Source organism: Pseudonaja textilis, chromosome 1, assembly GCF_049901715.1.
Source record: "Pseudonaja textilis isolate UNSWEBS1 chromosome 1, rPseTex1.2, whole genome shotgun sequence".
Lineage (NCBI taxonomy): Eukaryota > Metazoa > Chordata > Lepidosauria > Squamata > Elapidae > Pseudonaja > Pseudonaja textilis.
In genome coordinates, this window is record NC_141990.1 from 190,898,714 (window position 1) to 190,922,968 (window position 24,255).

General features: G+C 38.1%; 1 protein-coding gene across 3 annotated transcripts in view; it reads left to right on the forward strand.

Annotated features, from left to right (window-relative positions):
• The window catches only part of TTC21B (tetratricopeptide repeat domain 21B), a 41,317-nt gene extending 20,971 nt beyond the window's left edge, over positions 1 to 20,346 (forward strand). The window contains exons 14-29 of one of the 3 annotated variants that reach the window (XM_026697116.2): positions 621 to 839; positions 1,310 to 1,548; positions 2,801 to 2,873; positions 4,177 to 4,287; positions 5,112 to 5,250; positions 5,976 to 6,082; positions 7,164 to 7,352; positions 7,454 to 7,564; positions 10,434 to 10,515; positions 12,278 to 12,428; positions 13,754 to 13,915; positions 14,665 to 14,860; positions 15,908 to 16,132; positions 16,826 to 16,946; positions 19,586 to 19,653; positions 19,827 to 20,346. In XM_026697116.2, the coding sequence (XP_026552901.2) occupies positions 621 to 839; positions 1,310 to 1,548; positions 2,801 to 2,873; positions 4,177 to 4,287; positions 5,112 to 5,250; positions 5,976 to 6,082; positions 7,164 to 7,352; positions 7,454 to 7,564; positions 10,434 to 10,515; positions 12,278 to 12,428; positions 13,754 to 13,915; positions 14,665 to 14,860; positions 15,908 to 16,132; positions 16,826 to 16,946; positions 19,586 to 19,653; positions 19,827 to 19,904 (2,271 nt within the window). In that variant the 3' untranslated portion in view covers positions 19,905 to 20,346. The remainder of the gene's footprint in view (positions 1 to 620; positions 840 to 1,309; positions 1,549 to 2,800; positions 2,874 to 4,176; positions 4,288 to 5,111; positions 5,251 to 5,975; positions 6,083 to 7,163; positions 7,353 to 7,453; positions 7,565 to 10,433; positions 10,516 to 12,277; positions 12,429 to 13,753; positions 13,916 to 14,664; positions 14,861 to 15,907; positions 16,133 to 16,825; positions 16,947 to 19,585; positions 19,654 to 19,826) is intronic. The other 2 variants (XM_087920024.1, XR_015740760.1) reach the window with 2 other exon arrangements.
• Positions 20,347 to 24,255: the final 3,909 nt, after the last annotated feature.

Consider the following 24,255-nt stretch of genomic DNA (forward strand, 5'->3'; position numbering starts at 1 on the left):
AATTCCTAATTAAATATCACTTCAGATCAGAATTTAACCAAACTTTACTCTGGCCACAAGACAAGATTGTAGGTATAGCAAAGCACCAGATACATAGGGAGGAGCTCAAAGGATAGATCTAACAAGTTTGGATCAGAAAACTTCAGGCGATTTTAAGTTTTGATAAATATAGGCCTGCAATGGCGATTACAGGAGGATCAGCAAAATTGTATTGGTCGTTGCCTTACAGAGGATTGGAATGTAATTCCTAGATATTTGAAGGCCATAGTTTGTTCAATAGATGTTTATTTTCCAGCAGTGGGTATAACAGTTGGCCTGCCATTTAGAAGTCACCCTGATTTTTGTTTTACAGTATTTAATAGTATTTTTCCTTTTCAATGTATTCTGTACTCTTGATTTTCAAAATAATCAAATGTTACCCTCCTTGTATGATTTGAAGGCAGAACTCCTGGGAATTGTTTATAAAGCTTGGCAATTATATGAGTACGATAATTGCTCGAAGAGTATTCTTAAAATATCTGAGTAATACATAGTTGATTTTCAATGTTTTTAAAACATTTTTTGTAGAAGACAGTCAAAAATGCAGATATCAATTATTTGTTCAAATTACTTTTCATCAGATTAGGGAACATCCTGTGTACCACTTAGTAAAAGCTCAAGCCCAGATAAAGATGGGTGAGATAGCAGAAGCCATTAAAACCTTGCAGATGGCAATGAATTTGCCAGGGATGAGAACAAGTACACCGTCCTCTAAATCGAAAACAATTGAAATTGATGGGCGTGATCGTCTGTCTCTCTACCTGGAACTGGTAGAGGCTCATCGTTTGAACGGTGAACAGGTATTTATTTATTTTTTATTTGTATATCAAATAATATGGCAGTGTTATGAATTATAATTAAATGTATGGATGACCTTGAAGGACGAGGAAAAGGAATGCAATCGGGAAACAAATCAGACAATGGGGAAGAGCCCCTAAGAATTTAACAGTCAGAGAAAGAAATTTAATAAGGATAAATTACCTTTTGACTAATTTGGTGCACGAACCAATTATCATCCTTAAAAATGCTCCCATAATATTCTGTTCAAGATTCACACACAAACCTTTATAAGCTGCCGAGAATCCCATGTGTGAAATGGACACCTATATCAAATGAAGGAAGGAATGAAGGATTGAACCAATGAACTAAATAACTTAATAGCTAGCAATTAACTAAATTGGCAGACAATCTGAAAGAATTTAATCTGAGAGCTGAAGTTTTGCATGAACGTGATGGCTGGCATTTTGACAAAATGTTTGTTTGTTTGTAGCATGAAGCTATTAAAATCCTCCAAGATGCTATCAATGAATTTTCTGGTACGTCTGAAGAACTGAGGGTCATGATTACTAATGCAGACTTAGTTCTTATGCAAGGAGATGTTGAAGCAGCTTTAACCATGTTCAGAAATATAACACCAGAGCAGACTTATTTTGTTCAAGCCAAAGAAAAGATGGCAGGAATCTATCTGAAGTACAGGAGAGACAAGAAGCTGTATGCAAGCTGTTATAGGTAAGACCTTATATTGCCCACATCTTTTTTCCCCCAAAAGAAATTGCATTGTCAATTTATATCCAAGAAACCACTTTGATATATCAGTTCTCTGCTCTTTATTGATACCATAATCATAGTGATGGGCATTGTTTTACGCTCCTATCTGAGTGGACAGTTCCAAGCAGAAGTCATAGAATATGAAGGTTTGAGCCCCTGGCATTTATCTTATCAAAAATCCATACAAAACGATCACTAGTGAGATATTATCAATCTGCTGTTGACATCCAATTCTATGGTATACCAACGGCCTTGGCTGTGAAAGTCTTGAACTCCTGTTTTGAGGCTGTTAGGGACTACATTTAGAAAACAAGCTTAGACTAAATCCTCCCAAAATGGTGCAAAAACATCTGGCCTATCTGGAAATATCAGTTATGGTGGTTGCTTCAGATTCGCTTTGAAGAAGATGGTCCATTACTCATCTTGGAGTTATGGTACCTGCTGAAATGGCAAGTGGAAGCCACGATCAGGATTTGCCTAGCTAGGATTTGCCTCCAGGAATCTTTTGTAAGAGCAAGTTATGCCTTGGTCACCATGCAATTGAACGACTGCAGTGTACTCTACCCAGAGTTGCCTTTAAAAGCAACTGAGAAACTCCTGTTGTTTCAGATTTCAGAGGCCAAATTATTAGCTGGGGAAGCCTCCACAGCTAGTCGTGTTATGAAAATTATGCTTTTGTGATCCCATCCACTACCTTCCTCTGCGTATTTCGGTTTAGATTAGTTGCACTTTATCATAAACGAATTGTATGGTTTGTGAAAAGGGACCGACTTCATACATGAGTCCAAAACTTGGCTTGATTTAGTTTAATTCAGTTCAGAATGGTTAGCATAGTTAATCAAAACTGGAGATGAACTCTTCCAAACTGCTCTTCATCTTCCCCGACTGAATTATGTTTTTTAGGGTTCTTTTCATCCCATTTCAATATGTTCCACTGAATTACTGTCATTTCAGAAAAATACTTCCCCACAGATCCATGCATGTTAATTAAAGCTAAGGTCTCCAGGATATCATTTGATTCCAGTTTTCTTTCTGTAGAAGACAAGTATTCTTTATTCCTACAAAACTGAAGTTTCCGAGGAAGAACCAACTATTTACTGGTTAACTCTTAAAGATCAACCCCTGATTGTAGATAACTTATTTTATTGAACGCCTTGTAAAAGTTGCTGTTTCTGGTTATGTTTGCCATAATGTTTCATATTGTTCTTTGTAGAGACCTGGTGGAAAAAATGCCAAGTTCCCACACCTTTCTTCTCCTTGGTGATGCATACATGAATATCCAGGAGGTAAGTTTCTCTAATTTTAGGCTAAGAGTACTAGAATGAAGCTAGATAGTAGGAATTTATAAAAAAAGAAGGCGAGGATAAAGTTGTAACCTGAAAGTGAAGAGATTATCTACTCTGTCACAATACTACAGCACTAAATATCTGCATGAAAGTGAAGAGATGCTTGTTCTCCCCATTGGCATGGACAGATGAGTTGATTTTAGTTCCTCAACTATTGCCACTCAGACTTCCTGTTCCCAAGCAAAGTCACTCCCTTTGGGAGGTAAAGTGAATAATATAGGTGACACATATATGTCTTTTGAACCCTGTGGAGGAACAATACTAAGGGCGCCTCTTTGGACACAGATGCTTTAAGCCCCGGATTGGATAGTTTCATGCTATTTTTTTGCAAGTGACACAAGTATAGAGTTCATAATGGCTAGCAAGGAAAGTGGCTTAGATGGGTTCTTGTGTCTCTTCATATGCAGATTCTGCAAAATCTGTGCATGCACTAAAAAGGGCTTATGCTCTAAAGAAAGGGGTATCAAACTCAATTTTATTGAGGGTCACATCAGGGCTATGGTTGACCTCGGGGGGGCAGTTGGGTGTGGCCAAATGGGTGGGTGGGGCCATCTTGATGCCACTCACTGGGCCAACTTGACGCCATTCCCCAAACTGCTGGCATGTTTCCTCTTCGCGTTGGGTAGACTGGGCCAAAGTGATGTGGGCTGGCCTCTAACATTTTCCAGGACGGCCCCATGGGCCGGATCTGACCACATCACAGGCCGTTTATCCAGCCCACGGGCTTTGAGTTTGACACCCTGCTCTAAAGTCTGAGCTGTCTGTTTTTTAATCCAAATAATGCAGGAATTTTTAGGTATGAAGTGGAGTTGTTTTGTCATACCTGGCTTTCTGAGCTGCATTGTTCCTGAAAAACATTATCAAAGGATCTGTGTGCATTTGCCCTCCTTTTTGCCAGAATGTCAGTGTGGACTTTGGGGGCTTTTTTGTTTACTTGTCTTAAAAGTTTTTCAAGCATGCGGAAGGCAAACCTATAACTGTCCTGATGTTGTTTCAGCCCCCAGCAACCCAGCCAGCAAAGCCAAAAGTGAAAGATGCTCAAGAGTGAAGTTTATCAATATTTGGAGAGTCACACATGCCCTATGTTAATGAATCATTTAATTATGTGTTAATTGTGAGCTTTTGATTCTCTTGAAAAATTATTTCAGGGATGAGTGGACTAATGAGTTTGATAGCAATTTTATGAAATTGTGTTATGTTGTGTTGTGTTGTAAGTCCAATCATACATAATTTTCAATTCTAGCCTGAAGAAGCCATAGAAGCTTATGAACAGTCTTTAAAGAAAAATCCTAGAGATGGAGCCTTGGCTCGTAAAATTGGGAATGCCCTAGTCAAGACACACAATTATTCAAAGGTATAGTATGAAGAACATGAACGTGGTAGCCTAGAGGTGAAGATGCTTGCCTCTCACTCAGAAGGTTCAATCCTAGGCAGCAACAGAGCTTTCTCTATCAGGGCACAAAGAGAAGATATCTGCTGCAAACTTCGCGTAGGCGTCAGGAAGGGCATCCGGCCAATAAATGCTCAGCTCCACTCAGCTGCCCCAACTCTACCCCAAAGCAAGGGATTACGGGTCATAAAAAGAAAAAAATAATAATATAAAGAACATACAGAAAGAATAACTTGTACATTTTTCACAAGGACCCAGGGCTTTTAAAGTTTCAAAATAAGTAGCACATACCCTTTTCATTGTTTAAGATTGGCGAACAGTGCACTAAAATCTTAAATCCTTAGTTGGGGAGTTTAAGATTGTAATCATGGTGAAGTTCATAATGCTTTCCTCATCCATAGGAACTGAAACTCCCAGTAACTCAGCCAGCCAGCTACTCAGCCAGGGATAACGAATGCCGTAGTTGTATTGTAGTTGTACTTTTGCAATACTGAGAGGGCTTTATGTTTCTTAGCTCTGATCTAAGTCACACGTAAGCATTTGTATCTTGTTGCAGGCCCTCACTTTCTGCATATGCATATTGTTTTTTCACAATTATTGTATGCATATTGCCTTGAATTATAATTGGAACAAAATAAGACTACATTGAAAAGTAGAATATATCTGGGTCATTGGATAATGTTATTCTTTAAGTATCAAAGAGATTTTGAAAAGGCATTGGCGCTCATCTGTAAAAATGCATTGGAAATTTCATTTACATTCTTTCAGAGGAAACCTTTGGTTTTTAGGCAATCAGTTACTATGAAGCTGCTCTGAAAACTGGACAGCAGAATATCCTCTGTCATGACTTGGCTGAGCTACTGCTAAAATTGAGCCAGTATGACAAAGCAGAAAAAGTTCTTCGGCAAGCCTTAGATCACGAACCCGGTAAGGCCTTTTCCTGTTTGCTTCAGATTTGTATACATGGCAAAAATTTCCAGAACTTGTTTAAGCATTTTAAATGTGACTAGTCAGCTTGCTTCAACTGCATATTTTATGTAAGCGCTTTATGGTTACCAGCTAAGTAGATTTAAAAAAAAAACTTTCAGCAGGTGTTGGAGAGAAAAGAGAAGCATTGTGGTCTGATGTATAGCTAGATTTTCTTCTCCAACCTGGGAAGCCTTCAGAATAGCGGTGGTATGCTACCGGTTTGGACCGGTTCAACTGAACCGGTAATAAAAAAAAATTCCTCCATCAGCTGAGAGGAAAAAGAAGAGAAAAGCACCCACCCCTGCGCTTTTCTCTTCTTTGTCCTCTCAGCTGATTGGCGCTGCAGGTCTCAGCTGGTATGGGAAAAGCTGTGCGCCAGTGTTAGGAAAAACACGCCCACCAAACCGGGGATAAACAATTTGAATCCCACCACTGCTCCAGAAGGACCATTCATGGAACGGATCCTTCTGTTTTGCAGAAATAATAACTGAGGGGATTTTGACAATTTCCTCTGCCGTTCCACTTCAGTTACCCCATTTTCAATCAAATCAAATTAAATGAGCTATTTAGGGCTCCAATTTTTTCCCAACTCTTGCTTAAATTTCCTTAGTACCCTTATTTTCATTTAAGCCACACTCTGTAGTGTACATGTATCCCAATTTCATCTCCTTGTATTCCAACAGTCAATGATTTGTCTTCTCTGATGGAAGATATTCGTTATCTGGTTCTTCTTGCCAAGGTTTACAGCAAAATGGAGAGAACCGAGGATGCTGTTTTTTCATTGCAGCAAGTAAATAAAACCCTTAATCAGTTAAAGTATATAATTGAAATGACCTTGGCTTTTTTTTTCTAATGATGATCTGAGTTTTTGTTTTTCTTTCTTTCTGTTCCAAATTATTGGAATCTATTGTATATATGCTTTGTACTTTATGCTTTGAGGATGGCCATAATGATGTTCCTAGAGAGGATAAATTTTCAATCTATTTCCTCTGCCTCTTTTATGGAGCAGTCTTAAGGAGGATTTTTACTTTTGTAAATACAGTATATAAAAATAGCCTTTTATAAAGGTGTGGAAACTCTCAGGGTTTTACTGTAGTTGTTTAATACTCCACCAAAATTGGATGAAAAATTGGACTATTCATTTTTCAATATATCACAATTCCAGTTAAGTCACAATTTGGGAAGAATCTTGAGGTGATTAGAAGGATGAGTTGCTGATGTAAATGAAGATTATACATAAAAGGTGTCAAGTCAATACAATATTGTTTCTTTAGGTGTTTGGGGTGGGGAATGGGAGTCAGAAGGGAGGTGTTTGGCAGACTTGGCTGAGTTGGGTCTCCCAAGAGCCATTTCAGTGTTGACCCATTACAGAAACCTCGTGGACTGTTCTACTGCATGTCACTTTGCCCTCGTGTGAGAGCTAAGACTCAGCATCAGGTGCCCTTTGCATGCCTGAGGTTCAAAAATCCATCCCTGGCATCCGGAGGAGAAGCTTAGAACAGTCCCTTCTTGGAACCTTTGAGACCCACTTTTGCAGGCAGTACAAAGTCACAGACAGCACTAATCTAACGTAACACAAGTGCTGGTGTCAAATGTATCAAAACCAGGGGTGTCAAACTCGTGTTGTCACTGCGGCATCACGTGACATATCAGGACTTTTTTCTCCTTTGCTAAACCGGGTGGGGGCGGGGCCAACATGTGACACATCCTGCCGGCAGGCCGCAAGTTTGACACCCATGTTCAAAACGCAAATGAGTACAATCTTAAGTTACAGAAACCCTCAGAGCTGTTCAGAATTCTCTCCCAACGTCCTTATTTATCATCTCCTACTGAAAAGCTCATGTTTGTTTGTTGTTTGGCTTTTTCCTCAGGCTCGAGAGATGCAAGCCAAGGTCCTGAAGCGGATTCAGATTGAGCAGCCGGATGCCGTTCCTTTGCAGAAGCAACTGGCAGCCGAAATTTGTGCTGAGATAGCAAAGCATTCGGCAACCCAGCGGAACTACGAGAAAGCCATTACATTTTACAAAGAAGCGCTTGCGCATTGTGAGACCGACAACAAGGTCAGTTGAGCTCCAAGCTGAACCACTTTTTCCTCAGGTTTGGTTGAAAAGGCTGGTGGTCATATTTGGACAAAAAGTAAGGATCTGTCTTTGGTCCTCAGGTGATGCTGGAACTTGCCCGTCTATATCTTGCATTGGATGAAGTGGATGCGTGCCAGTACCAGTGTGCTGCCTTACTAAAAAACGATCAAGACAATGCGGCAGCCACTACAGTGAGTTAGAATGACTTCTTGTGGGTTTTTTTTTTAAATGAACATGTAAACCTTTGTTCCATTGTTACCAACACAGCGGATATTCTGCATTCAGACATATTCAAAGTGGCAAACCACCAATACAAATAGTCATAGTGGAATCCTAGGAGCTTTAAAATCATTTAAAAATGTAATGCTACTGTTTTTTCCAGCCTCATCCCACAAAATTCTGTAGCCATAAAGTGAAAAATAAATTGTAGGTGGACTTTTAGTGGTATTAATAAACTTATGTGTATCCACAATCTACTTCTAATCTCTTTTACAATTATACATCAAGAATAAAGCCACTGATCACAAGTTAGTCCTTTATGCTGTATGGAAAAGAGGCTACCATAGGCCTGTTCTGACCAAAAGTAGTCCCACAACAACCTTACCATAAACCACATCAATTAGTAAATTATCTTCTGGGCTGGAAAGCCATGTAATTGTTTGGGACAAGGATGGATCTGTCCATGGCCCCAGTTTCACTTCATTTAGCATTGCAAGTGTCCAGGAGCATGACATTTTGAATTTACCAGCATTTCTAGCCAAGAGAAAGTTGGAATTTGTCTTTTGGTCAATGGAAATGAAACCCGGATCATGAGGTATGCAGAAGAATATGTGAGAGTATTTTGGAAAGAAAAAGGGGTTAAAGTAGTGAGAGCATTTTGGAAAGAAAAGGGGTTAAAGCAGTGAGAAGCTGGGATGTGTAACTGGAAGGGGAGAGCTGGCAATTCAAAGCTGGTGCTGATATTAGATTAGATATATGAAGACTTAATATACAATTAGCTAGCAGATCGTCTTCTTAGTAACTAACCACTAGGCTTATTAACACCACTTCTTCCATCAAGTGATTTCCAAGCATTGTAGACATATCCTTTCTACCTGTCCAAGAATCAAGTAATTGGAGGTTTGCAGGAACACGAGGGGAAAGTTTTGTTGGTGTACAATGCATCTATAATATGTAGCAGTAGCACTTAGACTTATATACCGCTTCTTAGTGCTTTACAGCTCTCTCTAAACAATTTACACAGTCAGCATATTGCCCCCAGCAATCTGGGTCCTAATTTTACCCACCTCGGAAGGATGGAAGGCTGAATCTGCTGTCAGGATCGAATTCTTGGCAGTAGGTAGTCACCCTACAATACTGTATTCTAATTAGCATTGCAGGCTGACTCTGCCTATTTATAATGCCTCTTAGAATGTATTATTCCTATTCCATAGTATTAACTACAGTAGACAGAAAATTGTCTCTATTCTGTATAATAGCTGTTAGAAACCTGTGGCCTCTAGAGATTTTCAGTCTCTAAGAAGGAGCAGATTCCCTCCCCCAATCCTGAAACCCTAAAAAGGGGGCCTTCAGTTGGAAACAATTCCTTCTCCACAAGGCATTAAAATAAATTTCTATGTTGATTCTCAGTCATCCAGGTCTTGGTTATCCTAAAAGTGCTTTTTCAAAAGGCAACTGATCTTTGTTTTTCCTTGAAAATGTTTCGCTTCTCATCCTAAAATAAATTGCATTTTGAGAAGTGGAAGTTATTTAAAAGCTTGGTTTCTGTTTGGGAGGCAAGAGTAATGTTTTTTTCTGCACTGCTTTTCAAAAAGGGCCCGAGTGGCGCCTCCATGCCCATGGTTCCCAGAAGGGCTGGTATACCGGACTGAGAGAATAAACAGGCCTAAGAGACATCTAAAGGGCTGTTCGTGAAAGAAAGGGAGACAGACCTAGTGCATAATTTAGGAGTTCTCCTGTACTCGTGGCATCTGTGACTTCAGAGGCCTTTGCACACCTCCAGTTTATGCATCAGTTGTGCCCATACCTGGATCCAGAAGTTTTCCTCAGTCACTCATGCCCTCATAACCTCCTGCCTGGATTATTGTAATGTGCTCTACATGGGGCTGACCTTGAAAAGAACCTTCAGAAGAACCTTCAGAACCTTCAACTGGTGCAAAATGTGGCTGCACAGTCGTGAATGGCACCATATATTTGACACATGCAATACAACTACTTCATGAGCTGCATTGGTTGCCAGTGCATTTCCAGGTGCAATTCAAAATGCTAGTTGTCACCTTTAAAACCTTTCATGGCTTGGGACTGAGTTATCTGAGGAATTCTCTTCTCTCAGTTGTTCTGTCCATGCAATTCAGTCCAGCAGGTTGGACAACGGACATGTTACAGGTCCCATCAACCAAAATATGTCAGCTGGCAGGGACTGGGAGACAGGTTTTCTCTTTCATAGCCCCTGCCTTCTGGAATATTCTCCTTTCAGAGATCAGGATGGCCCTGACCCTGCTTGTCTTTTGTAAGGCCACGAAGACCTGGTTAGGTGCTTGGGTCTGGGCCCCCTGGTGTGTTAAGGGCCCCATTTTTTTGGCTATGTGGCAGTATTACTTAGCAACCATACATATTTATTCTGTATTGTTTTAATCATTTTTTATGATGTAGGCCTCCCAGGGTCATTTATTGAGGTGGACAGTTATAATTAAATAAATAAAATAAATGAAGGACGAAACTTCCCTCCATTGCTATGAGATTTTCAAATAGATTCCATTTATATCATTGCTGGGGGGGTCATTTTTAATGGGATTTATTGATGGGAAAGGGATGCTAACTTTCTTTCCTCTGGCGTGTGGTAAAATGCAGCATTGGCCTCATTTAAATTCGACCCTCCGTCAAAGTGAGTAATTTACTTTCCCTTAAATATTTATGGTACGCCGCTAGCATTTGCTGGGTGAAATGTCTGGCCCAATTGAACTTTTACTCATTGTTGTGAAAGGCTGGTGTTTAGTTCAATGCAGAGCAGGCCGTGTGCCCCTTTCTAATCGGCGAACCTGGCTGCTTTAATCCTTGTAGATGATGGCTGACCTGATGTTCAAGAAACAGGACTACGAGCAGGCTGTGTTTCATTTCCAGCAGCTTTTGGATCGCCATCCTGGTGAGCATTGAAGCCTTTTGTTGTTCTTTTCTTACAAGCCTTGTTCAAAATCAAACAACTCTTGAGAAAGGGCTGAAGGAATCGATTCTTTTCCACAAATGATTAGAAATGAAATATTCCATAGATAGGACAATATACCATATTTAAGATCAAATGAGAAAAAGTTTTCTAATCCATAAAGGACTTTTATTTTTTTAAGGTAGATGAATGGAGGATATATTTACATAATTTGCAGAGCTAAATTCTGTTTTTTTCTTGCCTCGGTGGCCTTTATTGTTTAAACTTTAAAGCACCTGTATTTGCTTTACTGCAGGAAAACAGAATAGGAAGTGTTACAATGTATTACTCAAATGTTAGGGTCAATTTAACAAAGAACATTCAGACACTTTGCAAGCTGCCACAATTATTGTAGCAATAACTTTCACAGTCTGCATGAGAAGTGTCAGGTATTTGGCTGAATCAAGGGGTGCTCCCAGCAAGAGTTCCCAAGGGTAGGGGACAAGAAGATGGGAGAAAAGAGAATATATTTTGCGACTTTTTAAGTAAATAAATATCTTTTTGCATTGGTAGCAGACAGTCTGGACTGCCATGAATTCTTTTTTAAAAAATATTGTTTATTGTTTTATATCATACATTTCCTTTCTATGTTGAGTAGTGTGCTCTCTAGGTCAGTGGTCCACCAACTGGTAGGCCGGGGACCACTGGTGGTCCGCGAGAAAATTTTGGTGGTCCACAGAGAAATGTCCCCACCAAAGCATCCCCCCAAAGCAATTAATCCAGGATGCGCGGGAACACAAGGCTGCGCTGCCCACATGGCCCACCCATCCGCTGGCCCCCACCCTTCGGCTAAGCACAACCCTTACCGTGAGTAGAGCCACGCAAGCTGGAACTGGAAAGTAAGACCCAGTGCAGGAGGAAAATCTGCCCCGGGGTGGCTTGCTGATGATGGTGGGAAAGTCGGTCCCATATTCCAGAGCCGCAGTAGTCACAAGACTGGCCCTTTGGTCATCCTGAAGCAGCTTCTCCAGTCCATGACAGGCCGGTGCATCCAGATAGAGGAGCAGCTGGATTTAAAATTATGAGTTTGGTGGTCCCTGAGGTCCAAAAGGTTGGGGACCCTTGCTCTAGGTGTCCAAAGTGTTAGCATACAAAGATCATTATTGTCATTATGATCCTATATTCTTGAAGTCATTAAGGTGATTGGGATAGGAAGCTAAAAGGTGTGTTCTGATAAATATTATTTTTTAAAAGTAAGAATGTTTATATTCTTTTTTAAAAAAAGAGAGATACAGTGAATATTTGTACATTAGAAATGATGATGTGGGTATTGTTCGATACATTAAGAGCATTCTGCAAACGTTCTGAGCCTTCTTCAGGTGGTCCCTTGCAGTATAAAGGAACAGAGTGCAGATGAATAACTTGGTGCCTATAATTCTGTTGCTTTCAGCTATCAGAGCTCTTAGATGCACAGGCCAGGCTGAGCTATTGTCTCATCTTCTCCTCCTACCTGCCCTTGCCCTGCAGCAAAATTAAAGAAGTGTGAGTGTGATGGAGGAGGCAAGGACTATGATTGTAGGCTTGTCTCTTTTTTTTTACAGAGTAAAGAATGCATAACTTGAATGTTGGCTTTCTTATTAATTTTCTTTGGTATTGTGGTTTGTTCTGTGTGTTTGTATACATATGTCTTTAAAAAAAAGACAATTGCCTTGTGTAATCTGAACATATATTAATAAACAATTACTCTTCATTATCATGTGCTTAGACAATTATACTACACTCTCTCGTTTAATTGATCTGTTGAGAAGAGCTGGAAAATTAGAGGAAGTTCCAAGGTTCCTTGCAATGGCTGAGAAACATTCTCCAAGGACAAAACTTGATTCCGGTTTTCATTATTGCAAAGGATTGTATTTGTGGTAGGTATGGCTAGAAAAGTTCTAAAAATAAAAGAAATCTGGAAAAATACGTCTTTTTTATTTGCCTTTATGAACTATTAGCCAAGCAAGTTCATTTAGTGTACCTGTGTCATATATGCACCATGATTGATTCTTGATGTCTAGCAAAGTATGCTATTTTTACATTTTCTTTTACTCTATCTCCAATATCCTTGAGCTACAAGCTGCTATTCCTCCATAGTCTCTTGTCTCTTAGGTGTTTTTATGGCTCTTTAAGTTTGTTTAATGTGTTGGATAAACTCAGCCACTCTTGAATTTATACATACAGTAGCAGAATGTGTCCCTTTATAGTATATTAATATATAAGAGTTATATATTAATATAATATAGAGGTACACATCGTGCTACTCTTATTAGACTAGTAAAAAGGTTGAAAATATTGCCATGGTTCTGCAGATCAAGGTAAAGATAAACAATGATGTGCTGTAATCGAATGCTAATTGGATATATACTTTAATAGAAGATAAGTGTGTAAATGTATGTGAGTGGTTGACCCATATGTTTAAATTTTTATTTGATGATGATTCTTGGTGGTAATGACATGATGTAGAAGAGATTATGTTTCTTCTATAAAGGATTACCTGTCAATCTTAGAATTAGCACTTTTATTCTATTTTCATATTTGAAAGGGAGATTGGATGTCACATGCTTTACATAGATAAGCTAATTAATTTGCTAAATGTGATTTAAAAAATGAATCTGATGTAAAGCCGACTCACGTCTGTGTATAAAGATAGTTCCCTTAGCAGCAAGTGTAATCTTACTGCATTATGCTTTGTTAGTCTCATGCCCTAGACTATTTTTCATTTATCTACAAATATATTTTTGTCTTCTCCTATGTTTGAACATGCTACTTTTTAATTTCTGGGAACTAAATGAGGCATTAACCAAAATGACATTTAATTTTCTTTAGTAGCTGTACTAGTATTTACCATTATCCTAGGCCTATTTTCCCTCTATGAAATCATAATAAAATATGAACTTCGTATTTTCTAAAGATATAAACACAGAAACTACAATAATCTATTTTGTCTGTAGAAATTCTCAGTCATCCAGGTCATGGTTGTCCCAAAAGGTGCTTTTTCAGGAGGCAAATGGAGGCAAATCCTTCCATTCCCCACTATCCTGTCAGAGCTGAAGAAGCTTCTTGGATGAGAGGTGAAACATCTTCAAAGAAAAAACAGGAAAGTCCAGTTGCCTCCTGAAAAAGCAGCTTTGGAATAATATTTTATCTTTTCTTTTAAATTCTTTCCACGCAAGGTATTAAGTTTAATTCTTTTTGCTAGGTACATTGGTGAACCAAATGATGCCCTTCGACATTTTAACAAAGCAAGAAAGGATAATGATTGGGGACAAAATGCAGTATATAATATGATTGAAATTTGCTTAAACCCTGACAATGAAACGATTGGAGGTGAGGTATTTGAACATCTGGATGGTGACATAGAGTAAGTGATGGTGACTCCTACTACTTTAAGATGGTATCCTGTTCAAAGAATTCAATCAGTCATATTTGAAAGAATCCCTCCAGTTTGTGTTTGGGTGCAAACAGTATAGGATGTAGTAGTACATTTTCTGACAAGTTATCCTGTGGATTGTTAGATAACAGTGTTAATAAAAAGCATTTGATGCTGAAAGTTTGCTGGTTTATATTTTCACATGGTAATTTTGTACTTCAGTCCGATCTTACACTGAAGACGTCTAAAAGGCTTCAAAGCTTATCTAGCTACTTCAATAAAACGGGAAAATTGTACAATTGTTGACTTTGTTGGTCAAGTTTTTTTTTTTTTTGCTTTTTCCACATTTAACAAGAAAGACTGAAATCCATCTTTCCAGACATTCAAAGAACAAAAAGAAAAAAAATATTATGGAACTAGAGATGCCTGTTGTAGATTTGTCTTATGGGTGGAATTGTATCGGATGGAGCATCCCTAAAACAAATTCTACTTCCGAGACCAATTTTCACCCAACCCTCAAAAGAGGGCTTAAGAGCCAAGGGACTGGTACAATATGAGCATTCTGGTACATTCTTGCAAAAAGAGGCACCCCTTTTCTCTATGCATTAAACTAAAAAGTGATTTTTTTATTTATTTTTTGCATTTACATCTCAAATACATGCAAGAATGTCTCTTTTTCTGCCTACTGCTAATGCATTCTGAAAAATAAGCTTGAATTTTTTTTTTTTTTTTGTATCTAGTGGTTCTACAGAAAAGCAAGAATCAGTCCAGCTGGCTGTGAGAACAGCAGAAAAACTCCTAAAAGAATTGAAGCCCCAGACTGCTCAAGGTCATGTTCAGCTTGGCATCATGGAAAATTACTGTTTAATGGCAACTAAACAAAAATCAAACGTTGAGCGAGCACTGCAGGCCTTTACAGAAATTGTTACGAATGAGGTAAGTTGTTGAAAGCATTGGTTCCGTTGAACATCTAGAGTTGAATATATAGAAAAGGGCGCTTTGTGATGGGATGTGGCTAGAGGGAATCTTAATGAAATAGGATACAAATCATCTTTCAGGCATGTGGCTGCAAGCGTTAGATTCTGTCTTCTGGAGAAACACAGTTATAGATAACCATGTTCCTGTCTTTTGCTCATAAGTAACTTATGACCGTTTTTCACATAGTTGCAGCATCAGGTGATCAAAATTCAAATGCTTGGCAACTGGCTCATACGTAGAACGGTTGCAATGTCCCGGGGTCATGGGATCCCCTTTTGAAAACTTCTGACAAGCACAGTCAATGGGGAAGCCTGATTCATTTTACAACCATGTTACTAACTTAACCCTTGCAGATTAACAAGAAGAGTCATAAAATGGAGCAAAACTCACTTAACAAATATCTCACTTAACAACAGAAATGTTGGGCTCAATTGTGGTCATAAGTGGAGGACTACTTGTATAGCAGTGTTTCTCGACTTTGGCAACTTTTAAGCTGTGTGGACTGCAACTCCCAGAGTTCCCCAGCCAGCATAGGATTCTGGGAGTTGAAGTTCATACATCTTAAAGTTGCCAGAGTTGAGAAACACCGTACTATAGGAATCTGGTTTCCTGCACCTGTTTTACAGAAAAATGTTTAGGGTTCTTGAGAACACTGCCCATTAATAGCAATAGCACTTCGACTTATATACCACTTCACAGTACTTTACAGTCCTCTCGAAGCGGTTTACACAGTCAACATATTGCCACCCACCACCTGGGCCCTCATTTTACCTACCTCAGAAGGACAGAAAGCTGAGTCAACCTTGAGCCTGGGGAGACTCGAACTGCTGAACTGCTGGCAGCCAGCAGTCAGCAGAAGTAGCCTGCAGTGCTGCATTCTAACCACTGTGCCACCACAGCTCTTTAGACCGCGACTGAATGTGCATCACAATCTACACTGTTGGCAAAAGTTTATTTTTCTGTAGCATTCTCAGTTTATCTTCTCTGTTCCATCTATTGTTGCAGAAGGATCATGTCCCAGCACTTTTGGGAATGGCTACAGCATACATGATTTTAAAGCAAACCCCAAGAGCCAGAAACCAGTTGAAGCGAATTTCCAAAATGAACTGGAATCCCATTGATGCCGAAGAGTTTGAAAAGAGTTGGCTTTCGCTTGCAGATATTTACATCCAGTCTTCAAAATATGACATGGCGAGTGAATTACTAAAGCGATGCCTTCGTCACAATAGGGTAATTAGCAAACCGGAAACCATTTTAAAACTATGAATTGGTTAATCTATCTCTTGAGATTTGAAAGGAGCATTTAAGAGGAAGAGGCTTATGGCTACAACTATAGGTCATAATAGGTCTCCTTACAGTCCTTGGCTGTTCAAGCAATTCTTCTAAGTTATTTCCTTTTCCTTTCCTTGACTTACAATAGTTCATTTAGTGACCTTTCAAAGTTAACGTCATTGAACAAGTGAATAATGACCATTTGTCACATTTACAACTGTTGCAGCATCCCAGAGGTGATGTGATCCAAATTCAGATGCTTGGCAACTGACTCATACTTATGATGGTTGGAATGTCCTGGGGTCATGTTATCACCTTTTGTGACCTTCAGACAAGCAAAATCAATGAGGAAGCCAGATTCACTTAACAAACACATTACTAACTTAACAACTGCAGTGATTCACTTAACAACTGCAGCAAAATAGGTTGTAAAATGGAGCAATACTCAGTTAAATGTCTCAGCAACAGAAATTTTGGGCTCAATTCAGGTCGTAAGTTGGGGACTACCTGTATTAGTAAACAAAGGGAAAGTTCTGGTTAAGTCTAACATCCACACAATACTTTATAGGAAAAGCCACAGAACTAGCTTATTATTTTAATAATGGGATTCTAACTTTAGGAATAACATCCTTGTTTCGTTTTATTTTTTAGTCCTGTTGCAAAGCTTATGAATATATGGGATACATTATGGAAAAAGAGCAAGCTTACAGAGATGCAGCTCTAAACTATGAGATGGCCTGGAAATATGGGAACCAAACTAATCCAGCCATTGGTAGGTCTATTTTTGGCCTCTGCTTTTTGTGGTCTTTCAATAATTATTACCAGCCATGGCCAGTCATTTATTAATCTTACAGAGTTTGGAAATGGGAAACATTCACCTACTATCAGGTCAGATTATATATTCTCCTATTCTTCACCAGATCATTTTTCACCTGCTATGACCTAGCATTAGAATATTAGGGAATTGGTATTAGAACGCCTATTGTAAATTTAATTGGAAAATACATTCCTTCAAATAGTAGAAATCTAGTTGAATGTATCTAAAATTAGTCAAATGTATTAACAACCCCATTAGAGGACGACAATGCTGTCATCCAAGTAGATGCTACATATGTTTGCTTGGAAATCTACTCTTGAGCAGGTATATATGGCACTCTGCTGCAGGCTAACAAATTGTGTTTGATTTTATCAAGAGGCAGCCTGTGGTTAAATTAGCAAAACAGAACATAAAACAGTAATTCAGAAAACAAAAATGCCATCCCTCCTTTTTATAAGTATGATGCATGTATTTATTGCAGTGTAATATCAGATGGAAAGAACATTCTGTATGTAATAGCATCCCCCCCCCAAAAAAAAAATTGGTACCTGTCTCTTTTAAAAATATTTGGAATGTCAGTAATGTAATTAAAGGAGACTACATGTTTTCATCCTGGAACACTATACTTTTCAGAAGAGCTTTTTGAGCCATGGTGGCGCAGTGATTAGAATGCAGTATAGTAGGCTAATTCTGCTGACTGCCAATTGCCAGCAGGTCGAATCTCACTGGCTCAGCCTTCAATCCTTCTGAGGTCGGTAAAATGAAGACTCATATTGTTGGGGGTAATATGCTGATTCTGTAAACCGCTTAGAAGTCTGTAGAGCACTATGAAGCGGTATATAAATCTATTGCTTTTGCTATTCTTGTGCATGTGTACACTCTGTCTCACACACTCACACACACACCTTATAGTAGGCATTCATAGACAGGCATCATGTATCCAAATGGAAAAGTACATACCTTGATACATCACTTCTTGGATTTCTAGAGAAGACCCCTACATTTTTCAAATTGATGAGGTTAAATGTTATGTATGGTAACTGATTTTATGCTATTGGAGATTGTTGGCAGCAGAGAGCAGTGTGGTTCCAAGAACTCTCAGGTTGACTAAGGTAGAATTTAGTTGAAGGGAAGCTACTTAATTTCCTTGTGGATAGAAACAAACATGCTTTCAAGGACAGCAAGCTCTCCCCTCATTTATCCCTTCAAAAGTTCTTAAACTGCAAGAGGAGAAAAATGACACTTGCTTCAACATTTGTAGAAGTTCAGCTCTTTCTCTTGTTTATTCTAGTCCCCTGTGATACCTGTAAGGCCTTAGAAGGAGCAAATTCACCTGAATTTGGGAGATGAGTGTAGCTTTCTGTATTCAACTCTTAAATCCACAAGCCCTTTTCCTCTGCCTGGCCTTCAAGCTCAAATCCGTGTTGTTACAACATTCTTCATTCCATGAAGCCACTGAGGAATGCTGCATACCTACTACTGAAATGTAATCAACTCCAGAATGAACTCCATAAAAATAATGTGTACTGAGTCTGTCCAAGTCCAAGCTCCATAGAGCCAGCTTGTTATCATTTACAATATAGCTCAGCACTTTCTAACCTGAGCAAAGTTAATATAAATATACCTAATTTTGCTATATCCAAAGGTTTCCTCAGTTCCGTATGACCTGTTGAGGATTATTTCATGCACAGAGAACGTAGGTGAAAGTTTCTATCTCTCTAGAACCACAGGGCCAATGTCTCTGTGAATAAGGTGCCCCTTCTATGGTGCCGCAAGACATGCTTTGATTTCACCAATAATTTCTAACTACAAGGGCCAATCTGATAAATGTTATGTTCATTATCTTTTAACTAACCCTATGCTTACACATCAGGTGGCCATTCTTTTTAACCAAGTTACACAACTGTGCAAAATGTATAGTTAGACATGCTGTTTTATTGTCCCATTTTTCCCTTCCCTAATTGTTGTATTAAACTGTTCCTTCTTTTGCTGTAATTTTATTATTATTAAATTGTAAAAAGCTGGTTAAAGACAGTGATACAGATATTTGATTTGATATTTCATGCAGATGAGCCTGGGAAATGGATTGGGATGTTCTTTTCAAATCATGTGCTTGTGAGCTGAAGTGAAAGTGTTGTAGTAAGCAACTTTTTAAAGTCAGAAAATGTGAATGAAGGAGATGGGTGGTGGGAAATTAAAAGAAAAATGTCCCTATGGTTTGCCCCAGGGGTGTCAAAATGGCAGCCCACAGGCTGGATATGTCATGCGCAGGCCATGCCCACTCCAGCTCTTTGAATGGGAAAACTGTTGTGAAACATCATGTGATAGCAACATGATGCAGCGAGTTTGATACCTGTGGTTTGTCCCTTCTTTTCCTGTTTGGTGTTGTTAAGGATTTTGGACTTGAGGGATAACAGTAACTTCTGACTGAGATGGAGATCACGTATAACAGACCTGTAGGTTACCTTCTCATTTTAAAATCTTCTATTTGTACCATCATTTAAACTGGAGAAAGAAACATGCACATATCACCCTAGTTCTTTATTTCTTTAAAAATATTCCTTTGCAAAATCTGTACCATTCTGCTTTTACAGGTTTCAAGCTAGCTTTTAATTATCTGAAAGCCAAGAGACATATTGATGCTATCACTATTTGTCATAAGGTAAACTACACTGACTATCTACTAATGGGGGTGTTGCATGTTAAGAATCAGAATAAAGCAAACATAAAAACTTATGGTGGAGCAAGTCTAGACAATATAGTTACATCTGTTTTAAAGTTAACTTGTAGCTTGAAAAGCAGTCTCAATGCAAGTTTTGTTTTTTTATTCAACAGGTTTTAGAAGCACATCCAAATTATCCGAAGATAAAAAAAGAAATACTTGATAAAGCACGTGCCTCTTTAAGGACTTGAACATTGATGAATGCATTTGTGTTAATTTGGAATATAAAAGGAGCTTTAAGGTCATCTGTAAAATTGAAGATGCTGCACACCCAACTAGTTCCCAGAGAAAACCAGCAGAGACTACTTGTAGGTTTATTTTAAAAACAGGCTGCTTTAGTATTTAGGGTTCAGTAAAAACAAAAGATCGTTGGTGTCTCACTTTCCTCCTGTAGATACTGGCTGCAATCCAGATAAACTGAGTAAAAGAAACAACATGCACAGCTGGAACTTTCTTTGAAGATCGCTCTGTGGCAGAGAAATCTGTAGAGAGAACTTCCAGCTGTGTCTATTGCTCTTTCTACATTGTCGAGGTGATTTATTTGGAGTGTAATCAATGTTTTGAAACAGGGCCTACTCTGAATCCCCAGGAATAACAAGAAAGGGGAAAATAAAGTACTATACTACAATGTTATATTTGTATCTCTCTCACCTCGTTTTAACTTTTGTTTTTCTAAGCTATCCTTTTCTGGAAACCTTAAGCAATGACCTAATTCTTATTTAAATTTATTTTACTATAGCAATAAGACTTCAGTTTTTCAAGTTTGTGTGCAATATTGCATATAAATATGCAACAGTATGAAGAATATGATATAAAATAAAAGATCTCTATGCCAGGCTTTTCCTGATGTTTCCCCATGTTAACAGCTGTATTGTTTTCTGTTGTCCTTCCACAATGTTCAATCTCTCCATCTTTTGCAAAGTGGATTAAACTAAGAAATGAGGCCTTTTCTAAAATTACCACGGAGTTCTTAAACTTAAGGAGATATTTGAACTTCAATTGCCTACATTAAAGCCCAACATTTAAATCAAAAACAAGGATTAACATCCAAATGGTTATGTATATCTCTGAGTCAATATAGTGCTGTCTTTTTATTATCACTTCTGGTAAAGATACAATAGGCTCTTATACTTGCTATTAATTGATTCTTTGGGCTATTGTGACAAATAACTATCAAGTGATTTCTTGCCTGCCTAGATTTAGAATTTCCAAACAAGACTATTTCTGAGAAACTTTGGTTTTACTGATCCAATGAATGCCTATGCTATTTTGAATATATTATAGTTTAAACGGATATATGCACCACCCAACCATTTTTGTTGTTTTTGTCTCAAAAACATGTTCACATAATCTGCTTCCTTCTAACCACTTGCTAAATCAGTTGAAGGTAAATACAGTAATTTTTAAAGGGAAAGAATAGCTCCTTGATCATGCATTTTTCCAGTGTTTTTATTACATTTTTTGTGGAAAATCTGGGTTGGGTAAGATTGCTTTTTTAAAAAAACATAGTACACATTGCAATGTTTCCTTTTGCCACATTTGGATTTTTTTAAGGCTTACATATTAAAATCAAACAGTTTTTATAGCTAGCATTGTTTATTGTAACATTTTGGGGAAATGCACCAAACAGGACTGATGGTCTGTACCTTTCCACATGTGACATATCTATGAAAACCTTTAGCTATACTGTTTTCCTGTTGCCCCAATACAGAAAGGAACCAGCTGAGTGCATCTATTAGCTTTACTAGGTTCAACAATTTGAATCTTGGGTATGGTAGCTGGAAGTTTAAATGTTCTTTCAGGGGAGGTGGGCATTAGCCTTGACATAGTTATTACTTGCCAATTCTGCTTGTGGTTCTATAAAACAGACCTGTCAAACTGGCACCCACCCCGGCTCTACAAAGACAAAAAAACCCTGTCACAATACATCACGTGACACGATCAAGTATGACGCTCCTCTTATAAAAGGAGGTATGTAGGTGAGTCTACCTGAAGTAGGGAGGGGGAATGCAAAGCAGAAAATTCCACTGTTACTTCCTTTATGGTCTTGGCTTAAACCAATCTTGTATGGTATTAATACAAGAGAAATAGCAGAATTAAAACTATACCATGTAAAACTCTTACCTATATTTGCATCGTCCAACTCTCAGGATCCGTATAAAATATTTAAATAATTTTCTCATTGGTATCTTATGAAGTTTGAAAACTATCAATCAGTGTTACAAGTTGTTGTTTTGGAAAAGTAAGTGAATATTTACTTTATATGATTATATAGAAATAGATTCTCAAATCTATTTTTAGTTATTGCAGAAGTATGGGTTCTGTGATTAGGTCCTGCAACTTCCTGTCTTAAATCCAATTTCAATTTTCAAAGAGTGATGTTAAGGATTCATCCTTGTGGTTGAGTGTTGGTTCCTTTTTGTGTGTCATATCCACATCCTGTTGCTGTACCAGTTGTTGCTATACAGTACACCAACAGTCTTTATTTAGTTCTGCTGGTTTTGCTTTTTTAAAAACTCTTCCTTTTATGCAAACTATACCTAAACAAGGATTTTAACAGCAAAGGAAGTAACTTTTTACTTCAACTTTACATTCTCCCTCCATTTTTTACACTGTTACCTGTAATCATTATAGGACAAGAATTACATTCATCTATACATGTTTATTTTAGGCACTTAATTTTGCTTCACTTGCCACTGAACTGAAGCCTAGTTATATGTGGGAAGACCAGTTATGTACAATATTTTGCTTATTACTGTTACAATAGGCATTTTTAATTCTTTTATGGATTAAAACTTGTAATTCCCAGAAACTTCCTATTGAAGGGCTTAAGGGGATATCGCACAATAAAGCTACTAAAGAATAACTTGCCGGATGAAAATAGTCTAAACTTATTCTAGTTATTAGGTGGGATCCTTCTTATTCCCATAGCAAATAATCCAACTACCACTAAAATGGGGTGGACTGTTTTTAGAAAGAAAAGGAAGGACAATATTCCAGACCCATACAATGATATTGCTAATAAAACTCTGGTCTTCTGATATTGCACTGGATAAGAGTAACACTGCTTTATAATTCATAAAAGTAGATAGAAGGGCTAGATTTCAACGAGAACACCAACATCTCCTGCATCATTCACATTGATCTAAATTGCAGCATGACTGACTTCTTGTTCCTCTATAGTTCAGCTCCTGCCCTTTTCTTCAGCCACCCTAAATGTAAACAGGAAGGAAGAACAGTTTAACAGCTAATAAAGCCAAGGTTTATTCCATTCATCGGTGTGTTAATTTGCATGAAAAATTTATGGAGGATACTGTGCCACTAATTCTGATTCCAATAGAGCTTTTAATATCCTGCCTTTCAGCCACATTTCCACCTGGTTGGATTCAGATAAGCCATTTGAAGCCATTCTGTCTCCATGAGGGAACAGTGGATCTCTTTCTTCCTTCCTTGATTTTACTCTCTGCCCAGTGAAGTAGAAAAACTCGATTAGAGCTTTTATCAATATTTTAATAGTATTTCATATCCTAAGCCTTATTTCTAATACATGGCCTTTGAATTAACTCCCGTGAGGGAGGCAGAGAGGTAAGTGTAGTTATCTTCATGAAAAAGGCCAGTGTTCCATATGAGGTTGCCTAGCAACTCACCTTCTACTCTGTTTTTGGAGTAGGGAGCGGAGTCAGTTTTCCATTTCCTATTGCTTCACTCAGTTTTCATAGAATATTTAAGTTCTTCATACCTCTAGTCGCATAAAACAAGGGATCCCCTTTCCATTTTTAACACTTTGGATGCTGGCAATGTTTTTTTTGGAAAGCCTTGGTGCTCTCACTGTATTTCCAAGAAATATTTTTTTTTGAAAAGTGTCCATTTTTATCTTCAAAAAAGAAAACCTAATCAGACTGTTAGCAGCTAATCAACTGCCACAATATGGATACCTTCTGAATATTACTTTATTCAAATTAGAAACTGGATTTCAAAACATTTCACTAATAAGTTGTGATCTGGATGCAAATGAGTCGAAATTAAAAGACAGGAGATAACAAAAGGGAAAGGAAACAAGGAAAATAATCCATATCAGCACAATTCACTGTCTCCACTTTTCTGTTCTTGCAAACATTCTAATATTCATAACTTGCTTTATGGTTGTTTTTTTTTTTTTTTAAACTTGTCACTTCTCTCATTTTGAGAATTTCATCAATTCTATCAAGGAAATTTTCTTGGGTTTTTCCCTTCACATTCCAACATATTACAGATAATCCCCCACTTACAATCTTTCATTTAGTGATTGTTCGAAGTTGAGAAAAAGGGACTTATGATTATATTTCACACTTACAACCGTTGTCACATTCCCATGGTCATGTGATCAAAATTTGGACACTGGCTCACATTTATGATGGTTGCAATACCCCTGGGTCATGTGATCACCTTTTGCAAGCTTCTGACAAGCAAAATCAATGGAGAAGCCAGATTCACTTTACTACCGTGTCTAACAAGTGTGGCAAGAAAAGATTGTAAAATGGGGCAAAACTCACTTATCTCCCT